General features: G+C 54.9%; 3 protein-coding genes and 1 long non-coding RNA gene across 5 annotated transcripts; 3 read left to right on the top strand and 1 right to left on the bottom strand.

Moving 5' to 3' along the window:
• Positions 1-347: 347 nt before the first annotated feature.
• NKG7 (natural killer cell granule protein 7) lies at positions 348-2,086 on the top strand. The gene is made up of 4 exons (NM_001244529.1): positions 348-713; positions 794-940; positions 1,308-1,442; positions 1,549-2,086. Exons 1-4 carry the CDS (start codon positions 557-559, stop codon positions 1,605-1,607), a joined length of 498 nt encoding a protein of 165 aa, NP_001231458.1. The 5' UTR covers positions 348-556; the 3' UTR covers positions 1,608-2,086.
• LOC146402425 (uncharacterized) lies at positions 2,084-6,229 on the bottom strand. The gene is made up of 4 exons (XR_014806617.1): positions 6,086-6,229; positions 5,288-5,358; positions 4,840-5,084; positions 2,084-4,719 (listed from the first exon to the last, which is right to left on the bottom strand). It is a non-coding gene; the product is annotated as an uncharacterized LOC146402425 (long non-coding RNA).
• On the top strand, positions 3,591-5,445 carry CLDND2 (claudin domain containing 2). The gene is made up of 5 exons (XM_013995062.3): positions 3,591-3,635; positions 3,955-4,133; positions 4,524-4,661; positions 4,960-5,079; positions 5,330-5,445. The coding sequence occupies exons 2-5, from the start codon at positions 3,965-3,967 to the stop codon at positions 5,401-5,403; spliced, it is 501 nt and encodes a 166-aa protein (XP_013850516.2). The 5' UTR covers positions 3,591-3,635; positions 3,955-3,964; the 3' UTR covers positions 5,404-5,445.
• Positions 6,171-21,842, top strand: ETFB (electron transfer flavoprotein subunit beta). 2 transcript variants are annotated; one of them, XM_005653290.4, is made up of 7 exons: positions 6,171-6,261; positions 7,163-7,383; positions 13,647-13,805; positions 13,919-14,077; positions 16,723-16,785; positions 20,227-20,385; positions 21,629-21,842. In XM_005653290.4, exons 3-7 carry the CDS (start codon positions 13,680-13,682, stop codon positions 21,797-21,799), a joined length of 678 nt encoding a protein of 225 aa, XP_005653347.1. In that variant the 5' UTR covers positions 6,171-6,261; positions 7,163-7,383; positions 13,647-13,679; the 3' UTR covers positions 21,800-21,842.
• The last annotated feature ends 1,339 nt before the right edge of the window (positions 21,843-23,181 follow it).

The following is a 23,181-nucleotide window of genomic DNA, read 5'->3' as shown; positions in this document are numbered from 1 at the left end:
ATGATGCATCCCTCAACTGTCCCCTCTGGCCATGCCCCCCTCCCACGCAACTCACACCCCGGCCTCACTCACCACATCCCACCTCTGGGCCCCCCAAGCCAGTTCTCACCTCTTCCAGGAAGGTCCCCTGGGTGTGGAGGGCGTCGAGGAGGAGGTATAGAACCTTCTGTAGAGACAGAGAAGCAAGTGACAAATCAACCATTCAAACCACAGACAATGTGACATCTTCAGGGCCCTCTGCCAGCACCACAGGCTCTGAGGGGAACCTCAGGGAGGGGGGGACGGTGTCAGCGCAAGCCAGGAAGGGAGGGTGTGTGTGACAAGAGTCAGCTGCCAGGAACTGGGTGAAGCCAGACCAATCTGATCTGAAGGAGTGCGGTCCGACCTCCTCCTCCACCCCCAGCCACCCCTACTGCCGCCTGGTTTCTCTTTCTTGAGCTCAGTGGACCCAGGTGTCTAGGGGGGCCCAGCCTCCTCCCCTCTCTGAGACCCGGAAGCCTGGATCGCCAGCCTCTTCATCACCCAGGACCCAGAAACCCAGCCTCCACCACCAGCCATGGAGCCCTGTCGGTCCCTGGCCCTGCTCACGAGCTCCCTGGGCCTGATGTCTGTCTTGGTTGCCCTGAGCACAAATTTCTGGTTCGAGGCCCAGGGGCCCCACTTCTCATCTCACTCAGGCCTCTGGCCAAGTGGGGATGAGGGCTCCATAGAAGGTAAGGGGTGGGGGCCGTCTCTCCCGGGGTGGGAAACTGCCGGAGGGGACAGACACTCAGAGGTCCCGTCTCCCGAGCAGGCTACATCCATGTGACCCAGAGCTTTGGCATCCTGGCCGCCCTGTGGGGCCTGGTCTCTGTGAGCTTCCTGGTCATGTCCTGCATACCCTCGCTGTCCGCGCCTGGCCGTGGCCCCCTGGTCTCAACTTTCACAGCCTTTGGTGCAGGTAAGGCCCCTGGGCTACACTGCCCCACTCCCTGCACTTGGACTTGATGGTTCCAGCTGAGGGGCTGAGCTCTCTCTCTCTTTCCTTCCTCTCTTCCTTCCCTTTTTAGGGCTGCACTCGTGGCATATGGAAGTTTGCAGGCTAGGGGTCAAAGCAGAGCTGCAGCTGCCCACATACACCACAGCCACGGCAACAGCAGATCTGAGCTGCATCTGCGACCTACACCACAGTTCATGGCAATACTGGATCCTTAACCCACAGAGCGAGGCCAGCAATCGAACTCACATCCTCATGGATACTAGTCGGTTTCGTTATTACTGAGCCATGACAGGGACTCAGGAGCCGTCTCTCTTGCCTCCATCTGCAGCTCTCTCTCTGATGGTGGCTATGACCGTCTACACTGTTGAGCGCTGGAACCAGCCCAGACACTCCCAGATCCAGAGGAGCTTCTCCTGGTCCTTCTACCTGGGCTGGGTTTCAACAGTCCTCTTTCTCTGTACAGGTAACTGATGCTCCGGCAGTTCCGGGGGTGGGTGGGGACCGGTTGGGGATTCTGAGGGGGCAGCACAGGGGCCAGGGCTCTAACCTCCCTCCCTCTGTCACCCTAGGTGGCCTGAGTCTGGGCGCTCACTTTGGTGCCCCTCGGGCCGGCTATGACAGCGTGTGACCTGCGCGCTGGCTTTGGGGCTCCCTTCTCGGAAGGCATCATCAGGGACCTCGGGAACAGCCAGCTCCCTTTCCAGCCCAGACTCCCAGCCTCCACAGCCTCCTCCCTTGGTGTCTTTATTCTTTCAACAAACATTTGCTGGAATCTGGTTATTCCCCCCCCCATTTATGCAGCCGCCACATAAGTCAACAACTGGCTAGCTCCACGGTAGGTGACACGGTGCCCAGAGAGGAGTCAGACCTGTCACCTGCCCTGCCCCCAAGGTGCTTCCCACCCCGTGTGGGCTCGGGCACGACCCCAGGGCTTTCTCTCCCCTCCGTCTGGCCCTTGGCTCTCTTCTTCGTCCTTTTACCTCTATTTTTCAGTGTCTTTCTCCTTGTAGCCCTTTTCTTCTTGCTCCTTCTCTGACTTTGTCACCTTCACCTCAGTCCTCCTTGCTCATTTCATTAATAAATGCACTCCTTCAAGGCTTCAAAGTCTTTTCCCAAGTGCATCTTTTTTTTTTTTTTTTAATTTTTTTTTTAGGGCTGCACTTGTGACATGCGCAAGTTCCCAGGCTAGGGGTCGAATTGGAGTTGTAACTGCCGGCCTATGCCACAGCCACGTGACAGCAACACTGGATCTGAGCTGCATCTGTGACCTACGCCACAGTTCACGGCAATGCCCCATCCTTAAGCCACTGAGCAAGGCCAGGGATGGAACCTGCGTCCTCATGGATACGAGTCGGATTATTAACCCGCTGTGTCACAACGGGAACTCCCCAAGCGCATCCTTTGTGCTGGGCCTCCTGCTGGGGATGCTGAGGTGAGTCAGACAGAACCCTGCCTGCTGAGGCTCCAAGGCCGGTGAGGACAGGCAGAGCCCAGGGCGAGCACTGGAAGGGGGCTGGACGTGCCTGGGGAAGGGGTGGGGTGTGGAGGTGCACTTTCTGGGGAGACAGTTTAAGAACTTCTCTAAGGGGATCAAGGAAAGATAGTGCAGGCAGAGGGACCCCAAGGTGGAGGCACAGAGAGGCTGGACATTCTCAGAGGATGGAAATAGCACTTGGCAGGTGACACTAGAATGTGGGGGTGGCGGGAAATGAAGATGGAGAGGTGGGTGGGAGCCAGCACTGCCAACCCAACAGTTGGCTCTCTCTTGAGGGTGATGAGGAGCTAAGAGTGTGGGCAGGGGAGGGACAGTGTCTGCTCTGGGTGCCAGAAAGCCCCCTCGGGGGCATGAGTGGGAGGCCACAAGGTGAGAGAAGAGTTTGGCAATGCCACAGGTGGGACTGGGGGCCAGGGCATGAGATGAAAAGGAGGGAAGGAACCAGAAAGATTCAGCGAGCAGGAGGAACTGGACTCAGGGATGCAGGGGCTTTGTGGGGTAAGAAGCAGAAAGGGGGCAAGGAGAGTGCCCAGGGCTCGCGTCCAACTCACTGGGTGGGATGGATGGGGCTCACCCCTGGTTTGATGGAAGATGCCGAGCCCCATCAGGATGTGGTTGAGTGTCAGGATCTGGAGGATGGTCAGAAGCAGGTGAGGATCTGAGGCTGAGGCTCAGGAGAGAGACCTGGGCTGGAGAAGGAGTTCGAGAGGCTCTCAGAGCATCAGTGGTCCCTGGAGTTCAGCTGGTAGGAAGGTGCAGAATGGAGCCTCCAGGAGAATAGGCACTGACTGAGCAGTAGAGGAGAGAGGAAGAGCAGGAGGCTGCCTGGGTACCCAGAAGAGCACAAAGAGCCAGAGACCAGGAGAGCCTCTGGGGTCAAGGGAAGAGAAGTTTCTAGAAGGGCATGGGCTTCTATGTCATGGCCCTTGGGCTTCCCCAGCCTTGCCATCTGACTCTGAGCTGTCATTTTGCTAGAAGAGCTGCCTCCGTGCGTGTGTGTGTGTGTGTGTGTGTGTGTGTGTGTGTGTGTGTGTGTTATCTCTTTAAATGGCCCTAGGACAAGGTGTTCTAGAACTCCCGCTGCCTCACAGAGACCAGCCTTCCTCTCCCGCCCCTCTGGGCTCTGTCTGAGAAGCCCCGGGAGCCGGGGGGGAGCTGGGGGTGAGTCATTTCAATGTGTGCAGGGGGTGGGGGCGGGGAGGGCACTGGACAGGCCAAAGGCACAGCCCCTGGGGGATGGGGGTCCCTGGACCACAGGGAGGCTCCTAAATGGTGATACCTAAGGTGGTCTTGGGTCTGGGAGGGGCCTGAAGGGGTCCCCCGAAGCAGGGACCCCAGGCCAGGGTGCTGGAGCAGCCATCTGGGATATGGAGGGACATGCAGGAGAGGGTCTCTGGGACTTGAACGAACCCTGGACGGGACCTGGGGGAGGGAAGGGTGGTCTCTGTGGCCAATCCTGCCTCTGTGGTCCTCGGCACAGCCTCCCCGGCATGGGGGTGAAGCGGAGCCTTCAGACGGGGGGCACCTTGCTGGGTTTCTTGGCCAACATCCTAACCGTTCTGTCCACTGCTTCCAACTACTGGATCCGCTACTCTGGGGGCCACAGTGGCCTGTGGCAGGAGTGTAAAGAGGGCATCTGCTCCAACATCCCCTGCCAGAGTGAGGCTCGTCGCTCAGCTGTCAGATCCTCCCCACTGGACAGACACCCCCCCCACACCCCCAGCACCGCCCGCAGCTGGCCCCCTCCCCTAACACAACTGCGGGGCACATCCTGCGGCGCCCCCGACCCCACCCCAGCCTAAGATCCGGCCACCTCTCCACAACAGAAGCCACCACGAACCCCCACGTGGGGACCTGCTTTCCCTGCTGCAACAGAAGCCACCACGAACCCCCACGTGGGGACCTGCTTTCCCTGCTGCAACGGCCCCTCATGGTGTAACTTCCAAGTCCGCATCCAAACCCCTGACCCTGCTCCCAGCCTCAACCCGGTGGGTAGGGGTGGTGGCCACAAGCGGTGCCAGAGGGGTTGATGAGGCCTGCCCTCCCCAGCCATGCTGACGGTGACAGGGGCATGCATGGTGCTGGCGGTGGGCTGCAGCATCGTGGGTTTGATGATGGGGCTGCGCATTCGGTGTCACGAGGGCGACTTGCGGGGCAAGAACACGAGCGCCATCTTCTTCCTCGGCGGTGAGACGGCATAGGGTGGGCCTGGGGGTTGGAGGAGGCAGGAGCCCAGGGGTCGCGACTAGAAGGACGAGGAAAGGGGCGGGAGGGAATGAGCTGGAGAACGAGAGGAGGTGGCGGGTCCCGGGGGGACAAAGCTCCACGCAGGAGGCGCTAGAGGGGCGGGGTCAGGGGCGGGGACCTGGGAGACGGGGAACAGCAGGAGGCCCAGAAGGGCGTGGCCTGAGGCCATGGGCGTGGCCAGGCTGGGTCGGGGTGCAGCCCCCTGGCCAAACTCATCCGGTTGGTGGGCGGGGCCCAGGCCTCTTGCTGCTGATCGCCTTGACAGGTTACACGGCGAAAAATGCATGGAAAGACGACGTCTTCTTCTCCTGGTCCTATTTTTCGGGGTGGCTGGCTTTACCCTTCTCTATTCTCGCGGGTAACCTGGACAGTGGAGGAGGGTGGAGGAGACTGCCCCGAGGGCCGCTCCCCTCCCTGCAGAGACCCCCCCCCCAGCCTCCTCAAGACACCACAGAGACTCCCCAGTACACTCCACTCTCGGCTTTCCCGCGGACCTGGCAGAAATGCCCCTAGAGCCCCAAACCCCAGTCCCCGGGGCCCTCCTGGCCATTCGCCCCAGAACCCACCTTTCCTCCACCCTCCCTCCGTTCCCGTTCCCCTCCCGTTAGGCTTCTGCTTTCTGCTGGCGGACATGATCCTGCAGAGCACAGATGCCATCAGTGGATTCCCCGTGTGCTTGTGACCGCAGCTGCCTGGGACAGAATAAAGGAAGGGCTTCCACCGCCGCGGTTTCACGTGCCTTTCTGGGGGACGCGAGGACGGGGACGCGGGGGTACCTGGAGGCTCAGGGAAAACGTAAGGGCTTGAATCTACAGGGAACATGTAGACATGGGGTCACGGGCATAGTGGAGACTCGGACCTGGACAGGTCAAGGGAGGTGTATTTGGAGGGGAACGGGGACACAGGGATAATGGAGTCAGGAGGGGACGTGGGCGCATAGAGAAGATGTAGGGACCCAGACATGGAGGAAAAGTGGAGACAAGGACGGGGAGATCGGATATGGGGAACTAGAAACACAATCATGGGATGAGGAACACGGGCATGGAAGGAACGGGGGGACGCAGAGGAGTCAGAGGTGTGGGGACACGGGCACTGCGACTCAGGCGAGTAAGAGGTGAGAACTAGGGAAGGGGGAAGATCTGAGGGCACTGGGAAAAGTGGAGAACTCTCCGGGAATGTGTCCCTCCGCTGCACGACCTTTTCCCTAGTTCTCGGCCACGCTCCCTCCGCAAGGATGTTCGCCTTTCCCACCGGGTTCCGCCTCCCTCCCCAAGATCCGCTCTCTATTGGTCCGCATCTGCTTGCCCCACCTCCCTCCCCTCTGGCCTTCCGATTGGTCCTCTGTCGGACGGGGAGGCGAGCACCGTAGCGGTTGACTGGCTGGCGGCGCGGGGCGCAGGCGCAGAGAAGGACAGGGGGGCGGGGCGTCCGGACTGTGAAGCCGAGAGCGAAGACTGACCCGGCTGGTCGCCGCTGCAGGAAGATGGCGGAGCTGCGCGCGCTTGTAGCTGTCAAGAGAGTCATCGACTTCGCCGTGAAGGTGACCGGGCCCCCCCCCCTCCCTGAACCCCGCGGCCGTGTGCTTCCGGGGTCACGAGCGCACACTGTTTGAGGTTCTTCTGGTACCTCTTATCTCTGCCGCTCTGACCGCAAAAGTCAAAGTCACACCTGAGGGCAAAGATCAAGAACTGAGAGGTTCTGACGCCCGAGCCCTCTTCATTCAAAACTAGCCCCTCTGGGGTCAGGACCTCGTTCCCCAGTTCTGGACTCACCCTCTTGAGAATTGTCTGCAGGGCGACTTACCTTCTCTATTTCTCAGCTGCTGGAGGAGTCTGTAACACACGGAGAAACTGAGGCACAGAGAGGTCACTCAGCTGGGAGGGGGCAGAGCCGGGATTTCCTATCCAGGTCCCTCCGACTCCGCATCCCAACGAGTGCTTTGCACTCAAGCCAGGCTTTCACCCACTAGGCTGCACTGCACACTCACGTGACTACCGCACACAGTGTGCTTTAATGGAGGTCCAACGGGGGCGCTGTGGGAACCCAGAAACTGTCACAGCCCCAGGGTGACTGAGGAGGCTCTAGCTAGGAAGGGAGGAGTGTGCTTTCGAGAGATGAAAAGCCACCCTGACAAGCTGTTGGAATAGCTCCCATCCTCCTTGAGAGAGGCAGGGGCCAGGGTTGTAACCTTGGCAAGGTCTCCGAGGGCCTGGCTTGTCCCCCAGAGAGACGCTGTCTCCATACTTGGCCTAAATCAGCCTGAAGGTAGGGACTGTCCATCCACGTCTGTACCCTCCCCACCCCCTGCATCAGACTGGGACCCCACGGCTGTGTCCCCAGCATTGGCTGTATAGTTTTTACTAATGCATTAGGCAGCATCCTTCTGAGTCCTTGATAGAGATGAACCTAGTCAGTCCTTTTTTATTTCTTTTGCTTTTTAGGGCCGCACCCCCAGCCTGTGGAAGTTCCCAGGGGTGGAATCGCAGCTGCAGCTGCCAGCCTACACCATAGTCACAGCAACACAGGATCCTTAACCCACTGAGCAAGGCCAGGGATTGAACCCGCCGTCTCATGAAGGCTAGTCGGATTTGTTTCTACCGTGCCACAACAGAAGCTTCCCTATTCGGTCCTGTTAATACTGATCATTAATCTCATCAGGCAGGTGAGGACACTGCAGGTTCCATTGCTTGCGACATCATCAGCTAGGCAGCCGCAGTCATGTTTGAAAAGTGCAGGCAAATCCGGCTCCCCTCTCTGTTTCTCCCATCCTCACTCAACAGCCCCTCGGCCTAATGACAGCCCTGGCAGCAAGTGGCAGGGGGGTTGCCTTCAGCCTTTTTGGGGACAAGCCTGATCCTCCAGGTTCCCGCCCCCTTCTCACTGTTCCTTTGGGCTCCCAAAGCCTCTCTCTCCCCTAGCCCTGGTCCCTGACCTGAGATGTCTGGGGTCAAACCTGTCCGTTCCCGCCCCCACCCCAGACAGGCTCCCATTTGACTGAGCTCTGGGTTGGAGCTTCGCCCAGCACAGGACCTGGCCCATGGGTGAACCCGTCCTTATTTGAGCTCCTTTCATCATCCCTCCCCCGCAATGTCCTCAGCTGCCTGCCCCTCCCACAACACCCCAGGGCTCCCTCCATCGCATCCTGTCTTCCTGGATGTGTCCCTTGAGGTCCCTTTCTGAACAAATAAGCGATTCAGACACGGCCAACTACCTAATTACCGGGCCAGACCCTGGACACCATCCCAGCCCTCTGCCCCTCCCCTCCTCCCCTCCCCTCCCCACAGCCTGTGGTTTCTCAGCCCATCCCTCCAGCCCTCTCCATCCCTGTCCTGCTCCCCCTCCTCCAGCAGTTCATGTCCCACCTGAACCCTCTCCTCCCCAGGTCCCCAGTCTCTCCTCTCCAGTCCATCCCCTCCCAGCCTTGGAGGGGCCTCCCCCCCACCCCACCCCCGCACCACCAGTAGCTCATCATCAGGGCTGACTCCCTACCCCCACCCCTGCTGTGGCTCATCTTCCCACCGCTCCCCCAGCAGCCCCAGGACAGGGTCCCAGCCCCTCAGCCTGGTGCTCCAGACCCTTCGGGGTCCAGCCCTGGCCTCCTGGCCTTCCTCACCCTTTGTGCCTCCACAGCTCCCGCCTGCTCATGTTTTCCTGACTGCCCAGGCTGCTTCTTGGCATTTCCTTTGCTCCCGCTGTGCCTTCTGCCTGAATGCCCTTCCAGATCCACCCTCCCAGCTCTGCTTCTTAGCCCTCTCGTGGCCTGCCTAACCTTGACCCCAAGCAATGCAGCAAAGGTTAGTGATTCAGTGGCATTGCCACCTCCAGGAAGGCCCCCACCCCATCCCCTGAGGCTACCTGGATGTGGCCTTGAGCGCTCCTGCAACCCCCAGTCTTGTCCCTCAGCCCTTCCCATACTGGAGTGAGATCCCCTGTTTGCCCAGATGTCACCCTGTGCCCCTAAACTGGCACCTCCTTTCCGGTGGGGTGTGTGTGTGTGTGTGTGTGTGTGTGTGTGTGTGTGTTTGTCTGACCTGTCTTTGTGTTCCCCACTCCTTCTAGACTTTGCTCAAAGGTCACCTTCTCCGGGAGGCCTTCCCTGGTCACCTGCTTGGCCTCTTTCTGCCTCAGTTGCTCCATCTTTTTTTGTTGTTGTTCCAGAGCCACAGCAGTGACAATGCTAGATCCTTAACCCATGGAGCCACCAGCAAATTCCTGCTCCACCTTTAAAATGAGGATGAGGGTGTTCCCTTCGTGGCTCAGCAGGTTGAAAACCCAACGTAGTGTCCGTGAGGATGCGGGTTCCATCCCTGGCCTTGCCCAATGGGTTAAGTTTCTGGGCTTGCTGTGAGCTGTGGCGTAGGTCACAGATGTGGCTCAGATCTGGCGTTGCTGTGGCTGTGGTGTAGGCCGGCAACTGCAGCTCTGGTTTGACCCCTAGCCTGGGAACCTCCATATGGTGCAGGTGTGGCCCTAAAAAGCAAAAACTAAAGTTAAATAAAATGAGGATAGGTGACTGACGTTCCTTTGTGGCCCAGCAGTTAAGGATCTGGTGTTGTCCCTGCTGTGGTACAGTTCAATCCCTGGTCCAGGAAGTTCCACATGCTATGGGCACAGCCAAAATTATAATAATAATAAATAATATTAGGAAATAAATAAAAGGAGTGTCCTGATGACAGTAACCATCCCCCCGGGCTCTTAGGATGGTTGAATTGAGTTAAGGCCTAAGGAGCCATTGGAGGCTTGCCTGCCTGGGTCAGGGCTGTGTCTGTTGAAGGTTAATTTGTTGGCGCCTTAAAGAGAAAGCCTGGAAACTTAATGGGGAGTTGTCTCCCTCAATTTATAAAACATCATTATTAAAAGAAAAGAAAAGAAAAAAAAAAGGCTGTCACCGATTTTTCAGGCCAACCAGTGTTTTCCAACTTACATAATTGAACTAAATAGCATTTCTGAAATCAGCTCAAGTGTCAAAGGTCTTCCATGGAGAAGACAAGCTGGCACAGGTGTCCAGTGGCTCTCATCCCTTTCTCCTTGGGAGTCAGGACTCTGGAGCCGGGAGTCCTGCCAGAGCAGGAGCAGGCCTGGGGCCCTCCCTTGTTGTGCCCCCACCCCCACTGCCGCCACCCCACCACCACCACCACCACGGCTCCCTGGTGAGGCCATTACACGGATGTAGTGTGTGTGGGGGGCTGCCTTCCTATTTATAAAGGGGAAGCTCCTATCTTGGATTTTATCTGGGTTTTTTTTTTTGGCCATACCCACAGCACGTGGATGTTCTGGTGCCAGGGATAGAACTGAGTCACAGCAGTGACAATGCCAGGTCCTTAACTCACTGCCCATAAAGGAACTGCCCAGATTTTCTTTTCTTTCTTTCTTTTTTTTTTTTTCTTTTAGGCCTGCACCCCCAGCACATGGAAGTTCCCAGACTAAAGGGTCAAATTGGAGCTACACCTGTCAGCCTACACCCCAGCTCACTGCACCGCTGGATCCTCAACCCACTGAGTGAGGCCAGGGATCGAACCTGCATTCTCATGGATACTAGTTGGATTCTTAATCTGCTGACCACAATGTTTATTTATTTATTTATTGTCTTTTTGCCTTTTTCTAGGGCTGCTCCTGAGGCATATGGAGGTTCCCAGGCTAGGGGTCTAATTGGAGCTTTAGCCCCTTGCCTACGCCACAGCCACAGCAACGCAGGATCCTTAACCCACTGAGCAAGGCCAGGGATTGAACCCGCAACCTCATGGTTCCTGGTTGGATTCGTTAACCACTGAGCCACGACGGGAACTCCTGCTGAGCCACAATGGGAATTCCCAGATTTTTTTTTTTCTTACGATTTTTATTTTTTGTATTATAGTTGGTTTACAGTGTTCTGTCAGTTTCTACTGTACAGCGAAGTGACCCAGTCACACATACATTTTTGCTGACATTATCCTCTATCATATTCCATCATAAATGACTAGATCTCGTTGCTTATCCATTCCAAAGGCAAGAGTTTGCATCTATTAACTCCAGATTCCCAGTCCATCCCACTCCTTCCTGCTCCTGCTTGGTAACCACAAGTCTGTTCTCCAAGTCCAAGAGTGTCTTTTCTGTGGAAAGGTTTATTTGTGCTGTATATTAGATTCCAGATATAAGAGATATCATACGGTATTTGTCTTTCTCTTTCTGACTTCCTTCACTTAGTATGAGAGCCTCTAGTTCCATCCATGTTGCTGTAGTGGCATTATTTTGTCCTTTTTTATGGCTGAGTAATATTCCATTGTGTATATGGACCACATCTTCTTAATCTATTCATCTGTCAATGGACATTTAGGTTGTTTCCAGGTCTTGGCTATTGTGAATAGTGCTGCGATGAACATATGAGTGCATGTATGTTTTTCAAGCAAAGTTTTTTCTGGATGTATATGCCCAGGAGTGGGATTGCTGGGTCGTATTGTTCTGTATTTAGTTTTCCAAGGAACCTCCTTACTGTTCTCCGTAGTAGTTGTACCAGTTTACATGCCCACCAACAGTGCAGGAGGGGTCCCTTTTCTCCACACCCCCTCCAGCATTTGTTATTTGTGGATTTATTAATGATGGCCATTCTGACCGGTGTGAGGTGCTACCGCACAGTAGTTGTGATTTGCATTTCTCTAATAATCAGTGATGTTGAGCATTTTTTTGTGTGCTTGTTGGCCACCAGATTTTCTTCTTTTATTTTCTGCTTTTTTAGGGCTGCACCTGTGGCATATGGAGGTTCCCAGGCTAGGGGTCCAATCGGAGCTGTAGCTGCTGGCCTACACCACAGCTCATGGCAACACCAGATCCTTAACCCACTGAGCGAGGCCAGGGATTGAACCCACAACCTCATGGTTCCTAGTCGGATTCGTTAACCACTGAGCCATGACGGGAACTCTCAGATTTTCTTTTTAATGAAAGGGAGGGCTTTGCTGTTTTAGGTTCCATGCTGAATGGACAGGTGCTCTTGTGAGCAAGTTCTCATTCATTTCCCTGACAAGTGTTGACAGTGGACCCACATGGACCAGGCACTGTTCTAGGCTGTGGGGTGACTGTCATGACGCAAACACACACAAGTCCCTGTCTTCATGGAGTTGACCTTGTGCTGGGGAGAAGAGAGCTAGTAAGTACAGCATGTGTCCTGCAGCTGGGGTGGGCAGCGCTAGGGAAGAAAACAGAGTACGAAGGTAGAGAGTGAGTTCCCGCTATGGTGCAGTGGAAATGAATCCGACTAGGAACCAGGAGGAGGCCGGTTCCATCCCTGGCCGCGCTCCGATTAAGGAGCCGGCGCTTTCGTGAGCTGTGCTATAGGTCACAGATGAGGCTCCGATCTCGAGTTACTGTGGCTGTGGTGCAGGCCAGCAGCTGCAGCTCCGATTCGACCCCCGGTCTGGGAACGTCATGTGCGGAGAAGTGAGAAACGTAGGTAATCATTCACAACATGCCCCCTGCCCCAGACCAGGAGCCCCCCAGGCCAATGGGCCCGTCTGTCTTGCACACGGCGGGGCCTGGATTCCAGCTCAGAGCACACAGTCACCACTCAGTGAAGATGCCCTGTGTGTGGAAAGGAGCAGGCGAGGTTTGCTTGCAGACCCTGGACCTTTGCCGTCTGTTTGGCAGAGAGAGGCCTTTGATGCTAGTGGATTTTTTCTTTTTTCTTTTTTTTTTTCCTGCTTTTTAGGGCTACACCCTTGGGCATATGGCGTTTTCCAGGCTAAGGGTCACATTGGAGCTGCAAGCCGCTGGCCTACACCACAGTCACAGCAACTCAGGATCCAAGCCTCGTCTGCAACCTGCACCCCAGCTCACAGCAACACCAGATCCTTAACCCACTGAGCAAGGCCAGGGATCGAACCCGCATCCTTATGGATCCTAGTTGGCTTCGTTAACCACTGAGCCACGAAGGGAACTCCCAATGTTCATGTTTTTCAAACTCGATCTTAACTTTCTGTGGGTCAGGAAATCCATGTAGCAGGCGGGCATTAAAAAGATGGGGCAGTGGGTTCCCTAGTGCTCTAGTGGTTAGGATTTGGCACTTTTGGCCCTGTGGCCCAGGTTCAATCCCTGGTCTGGAAACGGAGACTCCCACATCAAGCCTCTGCACCCCACACTCGGGGGAAAAAAAAAAAAATCAGAGTATGATGTATAAAGGCAAGACACTTATTATTTACCAGAACTTACGTTGCAGTGGTATTTATGCCTACGTAGAAATATAGGTTATGCATTTAAAATACACTCAGGGAGGAGTTCCCATTGTGGCGCAGCAGAAACAAATCTGACTAGTATCCATAAGAATGCGGGTTCGATCCCTGACCTTGCTCGGTGGGTCAAGGATCCGGGGTTGCCATGATCTGTGGTGTAGGTCACAGGTGCGGCTCAGATCCTGCGTTGCTGTGGCTGTGGTGTAGGCCCCTAGCCTGGGAACCTCTATATGCCATGGGTGCTGCCCTAAAAAGCAAAAGTAAATAAAATAAATAAATAAAATAAAATAAAATACCCTTGGGGAGAAGTTCTCTCGTGGTGCTTCAGGGGAAGGATCCGGTGTCACTGCAGCAGGTTGGGTCGCTGCTGTGGCGCGGGTTCGCTCCCTGGCCTGGGAACTTCCATATGCGAGCGTGGTTGTCCCCCAAAAGAATACCCTTGGGGATGGTGTGACATGTTTTTCTCGCTGTAGGTTATGGCACAGAAAAGAATTGAGAAACACTCTTTCAGGCCCAAGGGGCAGCCACAGAGTAAGACAAACTCAGATGTCCCTGGCACCCAGTGACTGTCCGAATGAGAGGGTGGCCTGTGAATTCTAACCTGGTCTGTCCCTGGAGCCCTGGGACCCTGGACAAGGCCCTTCCCCCTTCCGGGACCCTATCCAGCACCCCGCCCACCTTTCCGCCTGCTTCCTCTGACCCTGTGCCTTCCCCTCCCTCTGAGCAGATCCGAGTGAAGCCCGACAGGACAGGGGTGGTCATGGATGGCGTGAAGCACTCCATGAACCCCTTCTGTGAGATCGCTGTGGAGGAGGCCGTGCGGCTCAAGGAGAAGAAGCTGGTGAAGGAAGTCATTGCTGTCAGCTGCGGGCCTGCCCAGTGCCAGGTGCGGGAGGACTGGGGCCCCAGGCCTGGGTCTGAGGGAGGAGGGGCTGGGGGCTGGACTCCAGGGTCCCCCTGGGCCTAGAAGCCTAGCCAAGTCCCTTCTCTGCTCGGCAGGAGACCATTCGCACTGCTCTGGCCATGGGTGCAGACCGTGGCATCCATGTGGAGGTGCCGGCTGCAGAGGCGCATCACCTGGGCCCCCTGCAGGTGGCCCGGGTCCTGGCCAAGCTGGCCCAGAAGGAGAAGGTGGACCTGGTGCTGCTGGGAAAGCAGGTAGGTGCGCCAGGCCCCTCCCCTGTCACGGCCCCCGGAGAGGGGAGAGCGTGACGCAGGTGGCCCAGGCCAAACCCCTTGGGCCTCTGCTCTTCCCCCTGCTAGAGACTTTGAACAGGGGACCGCAGGGGCCCTGTGGGCCTCAGGAGACCCCCGTGGTCTCGTGAGGTGAGACTGGCGCCTTGGAGGCCGTGGCGATGGTCCACGTGGATCAAGAAGGCCTAGGCCACGGGCGGCGGGGCAGCGCAGAAGGACTCGCGGCTGGAAGGCCAGGGCTTGTGTCACGGGGATCAAGGGGGATGGAGGTGATAGGAGTGGTGCCGCCATCTGGCTTGGGGACACAGGAGACCCAGAAGGACCGTCAGAGGGAATGTGGAGGGCCCAGGGGAGAGTTGGGCAGAGCCAGGGCTGGAAGGCAGACCTGAGGCTTTGGGAGGCACTGGGGAGCAGGCGTGGCTGTGAGTGTGGGAGGGGTGGGGCTGCTCTGGGTGCTGGAGGTCGCCTCAGGGGCCTTGAGGACCGGACTGGAAAGGAAGAGACCAGAGGCCGGGACTTTGGGGAGGAGGTTGGGGGCTAAGAGAGTGAGTTGGGGCGAAGACCCATCTAGAAGCCTGCCAAGCCCGTGGCCCTCTCAGGCCAGGCAGATGTGCGGTCCGGCTCAGCCATGGCCTCAGGAGACCCAGGATGCCCTTCCTCGGGGTGGCCTCCCCACCCCTCCCTTTCGAGGACGGACCTGGTGGCCTTATCCAGGAGAGGGGCAGAGGATGGTCAGAAGAGCTACAGGGGAGTTCCTGTCGTGGCTCAGTGATAACAAACCCGACCAGTATCTATGAGGATGCGGGTTCAATCCCTGGCCTCACTCAGTGGGTTAAGGATTAACGTTACCGTGAGCTGTGGTGTAGGTCGCAGATGCGGCTTGGATCCTGCATTGCTGTGACTGTGGTGTAGGCCAGCAGCTGCAGCTCCAATACAGCCCCTAGCCTGGGAAGCTCCAGATGCCACAGGTGTGACTGTAAACAAACAGAAAGAACAGAGCCACAGACAGGGGGTGAGGAGGGGGAGCGGTCAAGGGAGCAGGGGCTTAGGGTCAGAGGCCAAGAAAGAAGGTCAGAGGCTGTGAAGTAAGATGGGGGCAGGAGACGCAGATGGAGCTGGGGCCCCAGTGGGAGGGACTGGGGATTCCAGCAGGCCAGATCCGCCCCTGGGGAGAGGAGGAACTTGGGTGTCCGGCCCAAGTCAGGTAGAAGAAAACAGAGGGATGACAAACAGCAGGGGAGTCGGAATACAAATCAGAAGACCGAGGCTGAGGGTAAAAAGGCAGTTTGGTGGGGCCTGGGGCTCATACCAGCTTATTGAAGCCCCCGTATTCACTGGTAGGTCCCGCCCATCCTAGTTGTCAGGAACAGTTCCCAGGGCCAGAGCCCCCAGCTGGAGAGATATCAGATGAATTGGTCAGGACATCATTTGTCGTAGGTGGCAGAATCGTGACTCAAACTGGCTGAAGCCAAAAAGCAAACTTATTAACTCAAGTAAGCAAGCTTCAGGCATGGCTTGATCCGGGGTTGGACATATGCCCTACACTCTGCTCCTCTGTCTCAGTTTCACTTTCTGTAGCTCCAGGGTCACTTCCCACCAGTCTGACAACCCAGCAGAAAGAAAAGAACATCTTTTCCAAGGGCTCCAGCAAAGCTTCCAGGGCTGTCTCTTCACCGGTCCAGCTGGTCTGTGCCCATTCCTGAACCCACCCCTGGGGTCAGGGGTGAACCATTCTCATTGGCCCAGATTCTTTTCATCTAGTTCCCCAGTGTGGTCAGCGAGGTCTCTGGAATAAGACAGGGAGCAAAGATGGCCCTGGGGATGCCAGGTAACCTCATGGGCCCCTGAACAAGTGGCTGCCCATCTTTGGGCCCAAGTGAGGGGATGGGATCATTCTGGGCCAGGTGTTGGTCAACTGTGGCCCATGGCCACCCCTAATTTCATAAATAAAGTGTTTTTTGTTTGTTTTGTTGTTATTTTGTTGTTTTTTGGCTTTTTAGGGCCATACCTACATCATATGGAGGTTCCCAGGCTAGGGGTCTAATCGGAGCTGTAGCTGCCAGCCTATGCCACAGCCACAGCCACAGCCACAGCCACGGCATATCCGAGCTGCATCTGCGACCTACACCATAGCTCACAGCAATGCCAGATCCTTAACCCACTGAGCGAGGCCAGGGATCGAACCCGCATCCTTATAGATACTAGTCAGGTTCATTTCCACTGAGCCATGATGGGAACTCCCATAAATAAAGTTTTATTGAAACGCTACCTCCCAAAAGAGTTCCCTGGTGGCTCAGTGGGTTAAGGATCCGGTGTGGTCACTGCTGTGGCTGAGGTCACTGCTGTGGTGCGGGTCTGATCCCTGGCCCGGGAACTCCTGCGTGGCTAAAAAAAGAAAAAGAAAAGAAGAAAGAAACGCACCCACATTTGTATTGTCTTTGGTTGCTCATGCACTAAGTGGCACAGTTGAGTGATGGTAACAGAGCCTGGGTGATATTTACCGCCTGGCTCATGATGAAAAGCGTTTGCCAACCTCCGTTCTAGACAAAGACCCGAAGGATACGTGAGAAGCCCGATCAACATACAATCTTCTCTCTTTCCCAACTCAGGCCATTGATGATGACTGTAACCAGACAGGCCAGATGACAGCCGGATTTCTGGACTGGCCACAGGTGAGGCTGGAGTGGGGACCATCTGCGGAGGGCCAGGCCCCAGGGCTCGGAACACAGCCACCCCTGCCCTTCTGGAGGGAGGCACATGTAAGACAAGACGGCTACTCTAGGAATTCCCTGGTGGCGCAATGGGCTAAGGATCTTGTGTTGTCGCTGCTGTGGCTCAGGTTGATGCTGTGGCACGAGTTTGATTCCTGGCCCAGGAACTTCCGAATGCTGCAGGCCAAAAAAAGAAAAAGAAAAAAAAGATGGCTGCTCTAGTGGGTAAGGAGGGGCACACAGCCAGGACACCAGGCCTCATCTGGGCTACCCTGCTGCTTCTCAACACACCAAAACTCATCCCCACCCCAGGGCCTTTGCACTTGCTGTTCCCTCTGCCTGGAACAGTTCTCCTAGATGGCCTCGGGGCGTTTCACTCCCTTCCAGGTCTCTCCCCAATTATCACCTCTTCGGTGAGGCCTGCCGTGCCCACCCTCGATGAAATACTCATGCTCCCTCCCCAGCTCCTGCTTCCCCAGTCCAGTCCAGTAGAAATGCAAGTGATGTGGGTCGTTGACAATTTTTCACAGCCACATTAAAAAAATTTAAAAGGGAGCTCCCTGGCGGCTCAGTGGGTTAAGGATCTAACATTGTCACTACTGTGGTTCAGGTCACTGCCGTGGCTCGGGTTTGCTCCCTGGCCTGGGAATTTAGATATGCTGCAGGAGCAGCCAAAAAATTAAAAAAAAAAAAATTGAATTAAAAGGTAAAAAAGGCAGGAGCTCCTGCTGTGGCACAATGGATCAGCATCTCTGGAGCGCTGGGATGCAGATTCCATGGGTTAAGGATCCTGCACTGGTGCAAATGGGGTATAGGTCACAATTTTGGCTCAGTTCTGATCACCGGCTCCCTCCATATGTGGCCCGGGGAATCTAAATGCTGTGGGGTGGCCAAAAAAGAAAGGAAAATGAGAAAAAAGAAAAAAAAAAAGTAAAAAAGGCAAAATGATGGTAATCCTATTTTACTTATAATATATCTAAGATATTACCTCAGCATATAACTGTTAGGACAATTATTGAGCTGTTTTCCAGTCTTTTTGTTTTTGGTACAAAGTTTTCAAAATCCAGTGCGTATTTTGTATTTACAGCGTATTTTGTATTTATATCTCAATTCAGGAGCTCAATTTCCATTGGAAATACTTAATTTAGATGCCTGAAACTCAGTGTTGCAAAAGTAGATCCACACGCCCCCCAAGCTGTTCCAAACAAACTTAAAACTTTTTCCAGTAACTATTTTGTTCGTTTTTGTCTTTTGTCTTTTTTTTAGGGCCGCTCCTGCGGCATATGGAGGTTCCCAGGCTAGGGGTCAAATCGGAGCTACAGCTGCCGGTCTACACCGGCACAGCAACTCGGGATCTGAGCTGGGTCTGTGACCTACACCACAGCTCACGGCAACACTGGGTCCTTAACCCACTGAGCAAGGCCAGGGATCGAACCCGAGTCTTCATGGATACTAGTTGGCTTCATTAACCACTGAACCATGAAGGGAACTCCTGTTTTGTTTTTTGTTTTTAATATCTTTGCTGAGATAAAACTGATCTGTACAGACTGATCTGATCTGATCAAACTGATCTCTGCACAGAGAACAAACTTGTCATTGCCAAGGGGGTGAGGGGTGGGAGGAGGGATGGACTGGGAGTTTGGGATTAGCAGATGTAAACTCTTAAATATATATATATTTTTATTATTATTTTATTATTTTTTATTTTTTTTGCTTTTTGCCATTTCTAGGGCCGCTCCTGCGGCATATGGAGGTTCCCAGGCTAGGGGTCAAATTGGAGCTGTAGCTGCTGGCCTACACCATAGCCACAGCAATGCCAGATCCGAGCTGCATCTGCGACCTATACCACAGCTCATGGCAACGCCGGATCCTTAACCCACTGAGCAAGGCCAGGGATCGAACCTGAAACCTTGTGGTTCCTAGTCGGATTCTTTAGCCACTGAGCCACGACAGGAACTCCCAGGCTCTTATATATAAAATAGATAAACAGTAAGGTCCTGCTGTGTAGCACAGGGAACTAGATTCAGTATCCTTTGAGGAACCATAATAAAAAGAATGCTAAAGAATGCTAATAAAAAAAAATACATGTGTAGCTGAGTCACTTTGCCATGCAGTAGAAATTATGACAACATTGTAAATCAACTATACTTCAGTTAAAGAAATTTTTTGGTTTTTTTTGCTTTTTAGGGCTGAGATTGCAGCATATGGAGGTTCCCAGGCTAGGGGTCCAATTCGAGCTGCAGCTGCCAGCCTACACCACAGCCACAACAACACCAGATCTGAGACACCTCTGCAACCTACACCACAGCTCACAGCAACATCAGATCCTTAACCCCCTGAGTGAGACCAGGGTTCAACCTGCGTCCTCATGGATCCTAGTCAGGTTCATTAAGCACTGAGCCACGATGGAAACTCCAGAAAATAAATTCAAACTGACCTGTACAGTAAACTCCCTCATGGAGCAGTGGCTTGAGGATCCAGTGTTGTTGCAGCTGCTGTGCAGGTTCAATTCCTGGCACAGGATTCTGCATGCCATGGGCGTGGCAAAAAAAAAAAAAAAAGATAAACTGGTCAGTATAATAATCTGCACATATATAAAGTGTGCAGTTTGGTAAGCTTTGACACATGTTGCACACTCATGAAGCCATCACCACAATCATGGTCTTTTGCTTATCAGTTTTTAATTTTAAATTAATGAAATAAGGAGTTCCCAGTGTGGCTCAGCAGTAAGTAACCCGACTAGCATCCATGAGGATGTGGGTTCGATCCCTGGCCTTGTTCAGTGGGTTAAAGATCCGGAGTTGCTGTGGCTGTGCTGTAGGCCAGCGGCAACAGCTCCGATTCGACCCCTAGCCTGGGAACCTTCCTATGCCGAAGGAGCAGCCATAAAGACAAACAAAAACAAAACTTAAAAACAAAACCCAGTGCCCAGTACTCAATGCCTGTTCACTGGCAGGTTCAGGAAGTTAGGATTTGACCCTGGGTCCTGGTTAGACATCCTCCCCTGGATTTTTGAGATCCCTTTCTGTGGCTTCCTCCTGTTTTGGGGGGTTTTCGTAAGGGCCACACCATGGCATGTGGAAGTTCCTAGGCAAGGGGGTTGAATCGCAGCTGCAGCTGCTGGCATCCACCACAGCCACAGGAACTCTGGATCCGTAGCCCACTGAGCGAGGCCAGGGATCAAAACTGCGTCCTCATGGATACGTGTTGAATTTGTTACCACTGGGCCACCATGGGAACTCCATCCTGGTTTTGAACTTGAGGTCCGTATGTCACCTTGGGGGACTCTCCCACGTGTGTCTTCCGTCTTTGGTTCGTGCGTGCATGCACTCAGCAGGGGCCTGCTCTGTGCCTGCCCTGCGTTAACTGTGCCCACGCTTTCCCCACACTGTCCCTCCCCAGGGCACATTCGCCTCCCAGGTGACACTAGAAGGGGACAAGGTGAAAGTGGAGCGGGAGATCGACGGGGGCCTGGAGACCCTGCGCCTGAAGCTGCCTGCCGTGGTGACCGCTGACCTGCGGCTCAACGAGCCCCGCTACGCCACGTTGCCCAACATCATGGTGAGTGCTGGGCAGACAGGCCACTGACAGCCGGGGAACAGCTGAGGGCCGCAGCCCAGGGCCTGACTGTGAGGGAGGGTTCACTGCATCATTTCTGCCCAGCGTAAGCAGTGGGGCTCGGGGGGGCTGTTTATGCAAACAGGGAGGGTTTGCTGGTTGCCTCAGCCAACAGAAGGGTGTCACTGGCCAGTAAGGGCTCCCCTGTCATTCCAACCAGTGGGAAAGTTTCCGTGTGTAATCTTAGCCCAGTTAGGAGGCTTCATTGGGTCATCTTGGTTCATTAGGGATGGTTGTCTTAGTGACCAGCATCAACAGGAAGGAATCATTGAAGCCATCATGGGTAACTAGGAGGAGTGCATGGGGTCGCTTGGCTAATAGGAAGAGTTTGCTATTCATCATGGTTTGTAGGATGGGCTTGTGGGGTCATCTCAGCCAATAGGGAAAGGGCAGGGTATCATCTCAGCCAGTAGGGAGAGTTCAATGCATCATCTTAGCCAACAGGAAGATTTCATTGGCTCATCTTAGCCGATATGGAGGATTCAGTGGGTCACCTCAGCCAAGAGGATGAGTTCAGTGCATCATCTTAACCAATGGGATGAATTCCATGGGTCATCTCTGCCAAGGAGGAGAGTTCAGCGTGTCATCTTAGCCAATAGGAAGAGGTCAGTGGGTCATCCCAGCCCATAGGATGAGTTTAGTGAGTCAGCTTAACCAATAGGCTGGGGCTGTGGGTCCTCTGTACCAATGCGGAGAGTTCAGTGTGTCACCTCAGTCAATAGGGAGAGTTAAGTGTATCATCTCAGCCTACAGGGAGGGTTCAGTGTGTCATCTCTGCCAGTAGGGAGGGTTCAGTGCGTCACCGCATCTAACGGTGGGGGTTCAATGCGACATCATCTCAGCCAACAGGGAGACTATAGTTACTCCTCTTGGGCAAAAGTCCGTTGAGTTATTATTGCCAGAAGGAGGAGTTTTCCAGGCCACTCTAGCCAGCGAAGGACTTTCCATGATGGTTGACAAAGGGGGACTCTCGCAACAGGAGCCTCCCTAGGGCATCCCCAGCAGGCATTGTCCACATGTGGTGTAGCCCTCAAAGAGGCCACATGTGCCCTGGGCAGTGGACAGGTCTGAAAGAGTTCAGCCAGCGGGAGTGGTTCTGCAGACATGGCACCCACGGAAGGGGGTACCCGGAGGGTGGGCCGGGCTTCGGCAGCCCCGTGAACTGTGGCTGGCCTCCTGCGTGCAGAAAGCCAAGAAGAAGAAGATTGAGGTGATCAAGGCTGGAGACCTGGGCGTGGACCTGACCTCCAAACTCTCTGTGGTAAGCGTGGAGGACCCCCCCCAGCGTGTGGCCGGCGTCAAGGTGGAGACCACGGAGGACCTGGTGGCCAAGCTGAGGGAGATTGGGCGCATTTGAGCCCCTTCCCTGAAACTCGGCAATAAAACCATGACTCTCCTGACGTCTGTCTCTCTTAACTCATTCCCTGGAAACCCGTTCTTTGAGTCGTTCAACAGACACTTAAGTCTTCTGTGTGCCACGTCATGTTCTGGGTGACGCTGGGGACCCAGGTGAGTCACATCCACTCCCTGCCCATGAAGAGCTTCCACGTTGAAGGGGAAACAGATGCAGACGAAGGCACCTGTACAAGCAGGTGCTGTGCTGTAAGCCAAGGCAACACTGGGCACTTGGAACACATTTGGGGCATGTGACCTGGCCTGTGGGGTCGAAGGGACCTCCCAGGGAGATGGCATCTAAGTTGAGTCTTTTTTTTTTTTTTAATGGCTGCACCTGTGGCATATGGAGATTCCCCGGGCTAGGGGTCAAATTGTAGCCACACTGCCGGCCTACACTGCAGCCGCAGCAACACAGAATCCGAGCCGCATCTGAGGCCTATGCCACAGCTTGTGGCAACTGCCAGATCCTTAACCCACTGATCAAGGCCAGGGATTGAACCCGTGTCCTCATGGACACTAGTTGAGTTCTTAACCCACTGAGCCATGACAGGAACTCCGTAAGTTGCATCTTGAAAGACACGTATAGGGAGTTCCCATCATGGCTCAGCGGTAATGAACCTGACTAGTTTCCATGAGGATGTGGGTTTGATCCTTAGCCTTGTTCAGTGGGTTAAGGATACGGCGTTGCCAGGAGCTGTGGTGTAAGTTGCAGGTGCAGCTCAGATCCGGCATTGCTGTGGCTGTGGTGTAGGCGGGCAGCTGCAGCTGCAGTTCACCTTCTAGCCTGGGAACTTCCGTATGCTGCGAGTGCAGCCCTAAAAAGGCCAAAAAAAAAAAAGAGAGAGAGAGAGAGAGAGACAAACATCAGTGACAGTGCAGAGAAGGGCTCTCATCTGCAAAGTTTTTGCTGGTGATTCTCACGTCCCGGGCCCCTGCGAAGACTTAGGACCCAAGAGGGAGTGAGGCCGGAAGCTCTGGTCTGGCTGGAGAGACAGACAAGATAACGGAGACCTTGCATGGAGATGAAGAGCCGGGGCTGGGAGTCAGACGTCATGCTCTGTGGCCCTCACTGTCACTCAGCAGTCGTGAGATCGTGAGGGGGTCAGTTCCGGGCTCTGATCTTCAGTTTCCCCACCTGGACAATGGAAATAATAAGAGCTGGGTGTCGTGGTTAAGAGCCTGGGATGTGGATTCCAGGGCCCTGGGTTCACACCCCAGCCTGGCCAGTCTCTGGCTCTGAGAGGACCTCGGGTCGCTTCCTAGTCTCTGAGCCTGGGTTTCCTCCTCCATCAGGTGGATTAGTGATCGTACCTGCGTCTGGTTGCCTAACAAACCTCCCTGAAC

Source organism: Sus scrofa, chromosome 6, assembly GCF_054392235.1.
Source record: "Sus scrofa isolate SSC_HxYL_T2T_F1_AM1 chromosome 6, Sscrofa_HxYL_maternal_Yorkshire_Landrace_v2.0, whole genome shotgun sequence".
Classification (NCBI taxonomy): Eukaryota; Metazoa; Chordata; class Mammalia; order Artiodactyla; family Suidae; genus Sus; species Sus scrofa.
The sequence above is the reverse complement of the archived record's forward strand: the minus strand, read 5'-3'. Positions and strand labels throughout refer to the sequence as shown.

What these genes read in the sequence shown, in the direction of transcription:
- NKG7 (NM_001244529.1), top strand. Translation starts at nt 557, where the DNA reads ATGGAGCCCTGTCGGTCCCTGGCCCTGCTCACGAGCTCCCTGGGCCTG. An exon ending in GGATGAGGGCTCCATAGAAG is followed by an intron (nt 714 to 793) that starts GTAAGGGGTGGG and finishes TCTCCCGAGCAG; the next exon opens with GCTACATCCATGTGACCCAG. An exon ending in TTTCACAGCCTTTGGTGCAG is followed by an intron (nt 941 to 1,307) that starts GTAAGGCCCCTG and finishes CTCCATCTGCAG; the next exon opens with CTCTCTCTCTGATGGTGGCT.
- CLDND2 (XM_013995062.3), top strand. Translation starts at nt 3,965, where the DNA reads ATGGGGGTGAAGCGGAGCCTTCAGACGGGGGGCACCTTGCTGGGTTTC. An exon ending in CTCCAACATCCCCTGCCAGA is followed by an intron (nt 4,134 to 4,523) that starts GTGAGGCTCGTC and finishes TGCCCTCCCCAG; the next exon opens with CCATGCTGACGGTGACAGGG. An exon ending in ACCCTTCTCTATTCTCGCGG is followed by an intron (nt 5,080 to 5,329) that starts GTAACCTGGACA and finishes CCCTCCCGTTAG; the next exon opens with GCTTCTGCTTTCTGCTGGCG.
- ETFB (XM_005653290.4), top strand. Translation starts at nt 13,680, where the DNA reads ATGGATGGCGTGAAGCACTCCATGAACCCCTTCTGTGAGATCGCTGTG. An exon ending in TGGTGCTGCTGGGAAAGCAG is followed by an intron (nt 14,078 to 16,722) that starts GTAGGTGCGCCA and finishes TTCCCAACTCAG; the next exon opens with GCCATTGATGATGACTGTAA. An exon ending in GATTTCTGGACTGGCCACAG is followed by an intron (nt 16,786 to 20,226) that starts GTGAGGCTGGAG and finishes GTCCCTCCCCAG; the next exon opens with GGCACATTCGCCTCCCAGGT.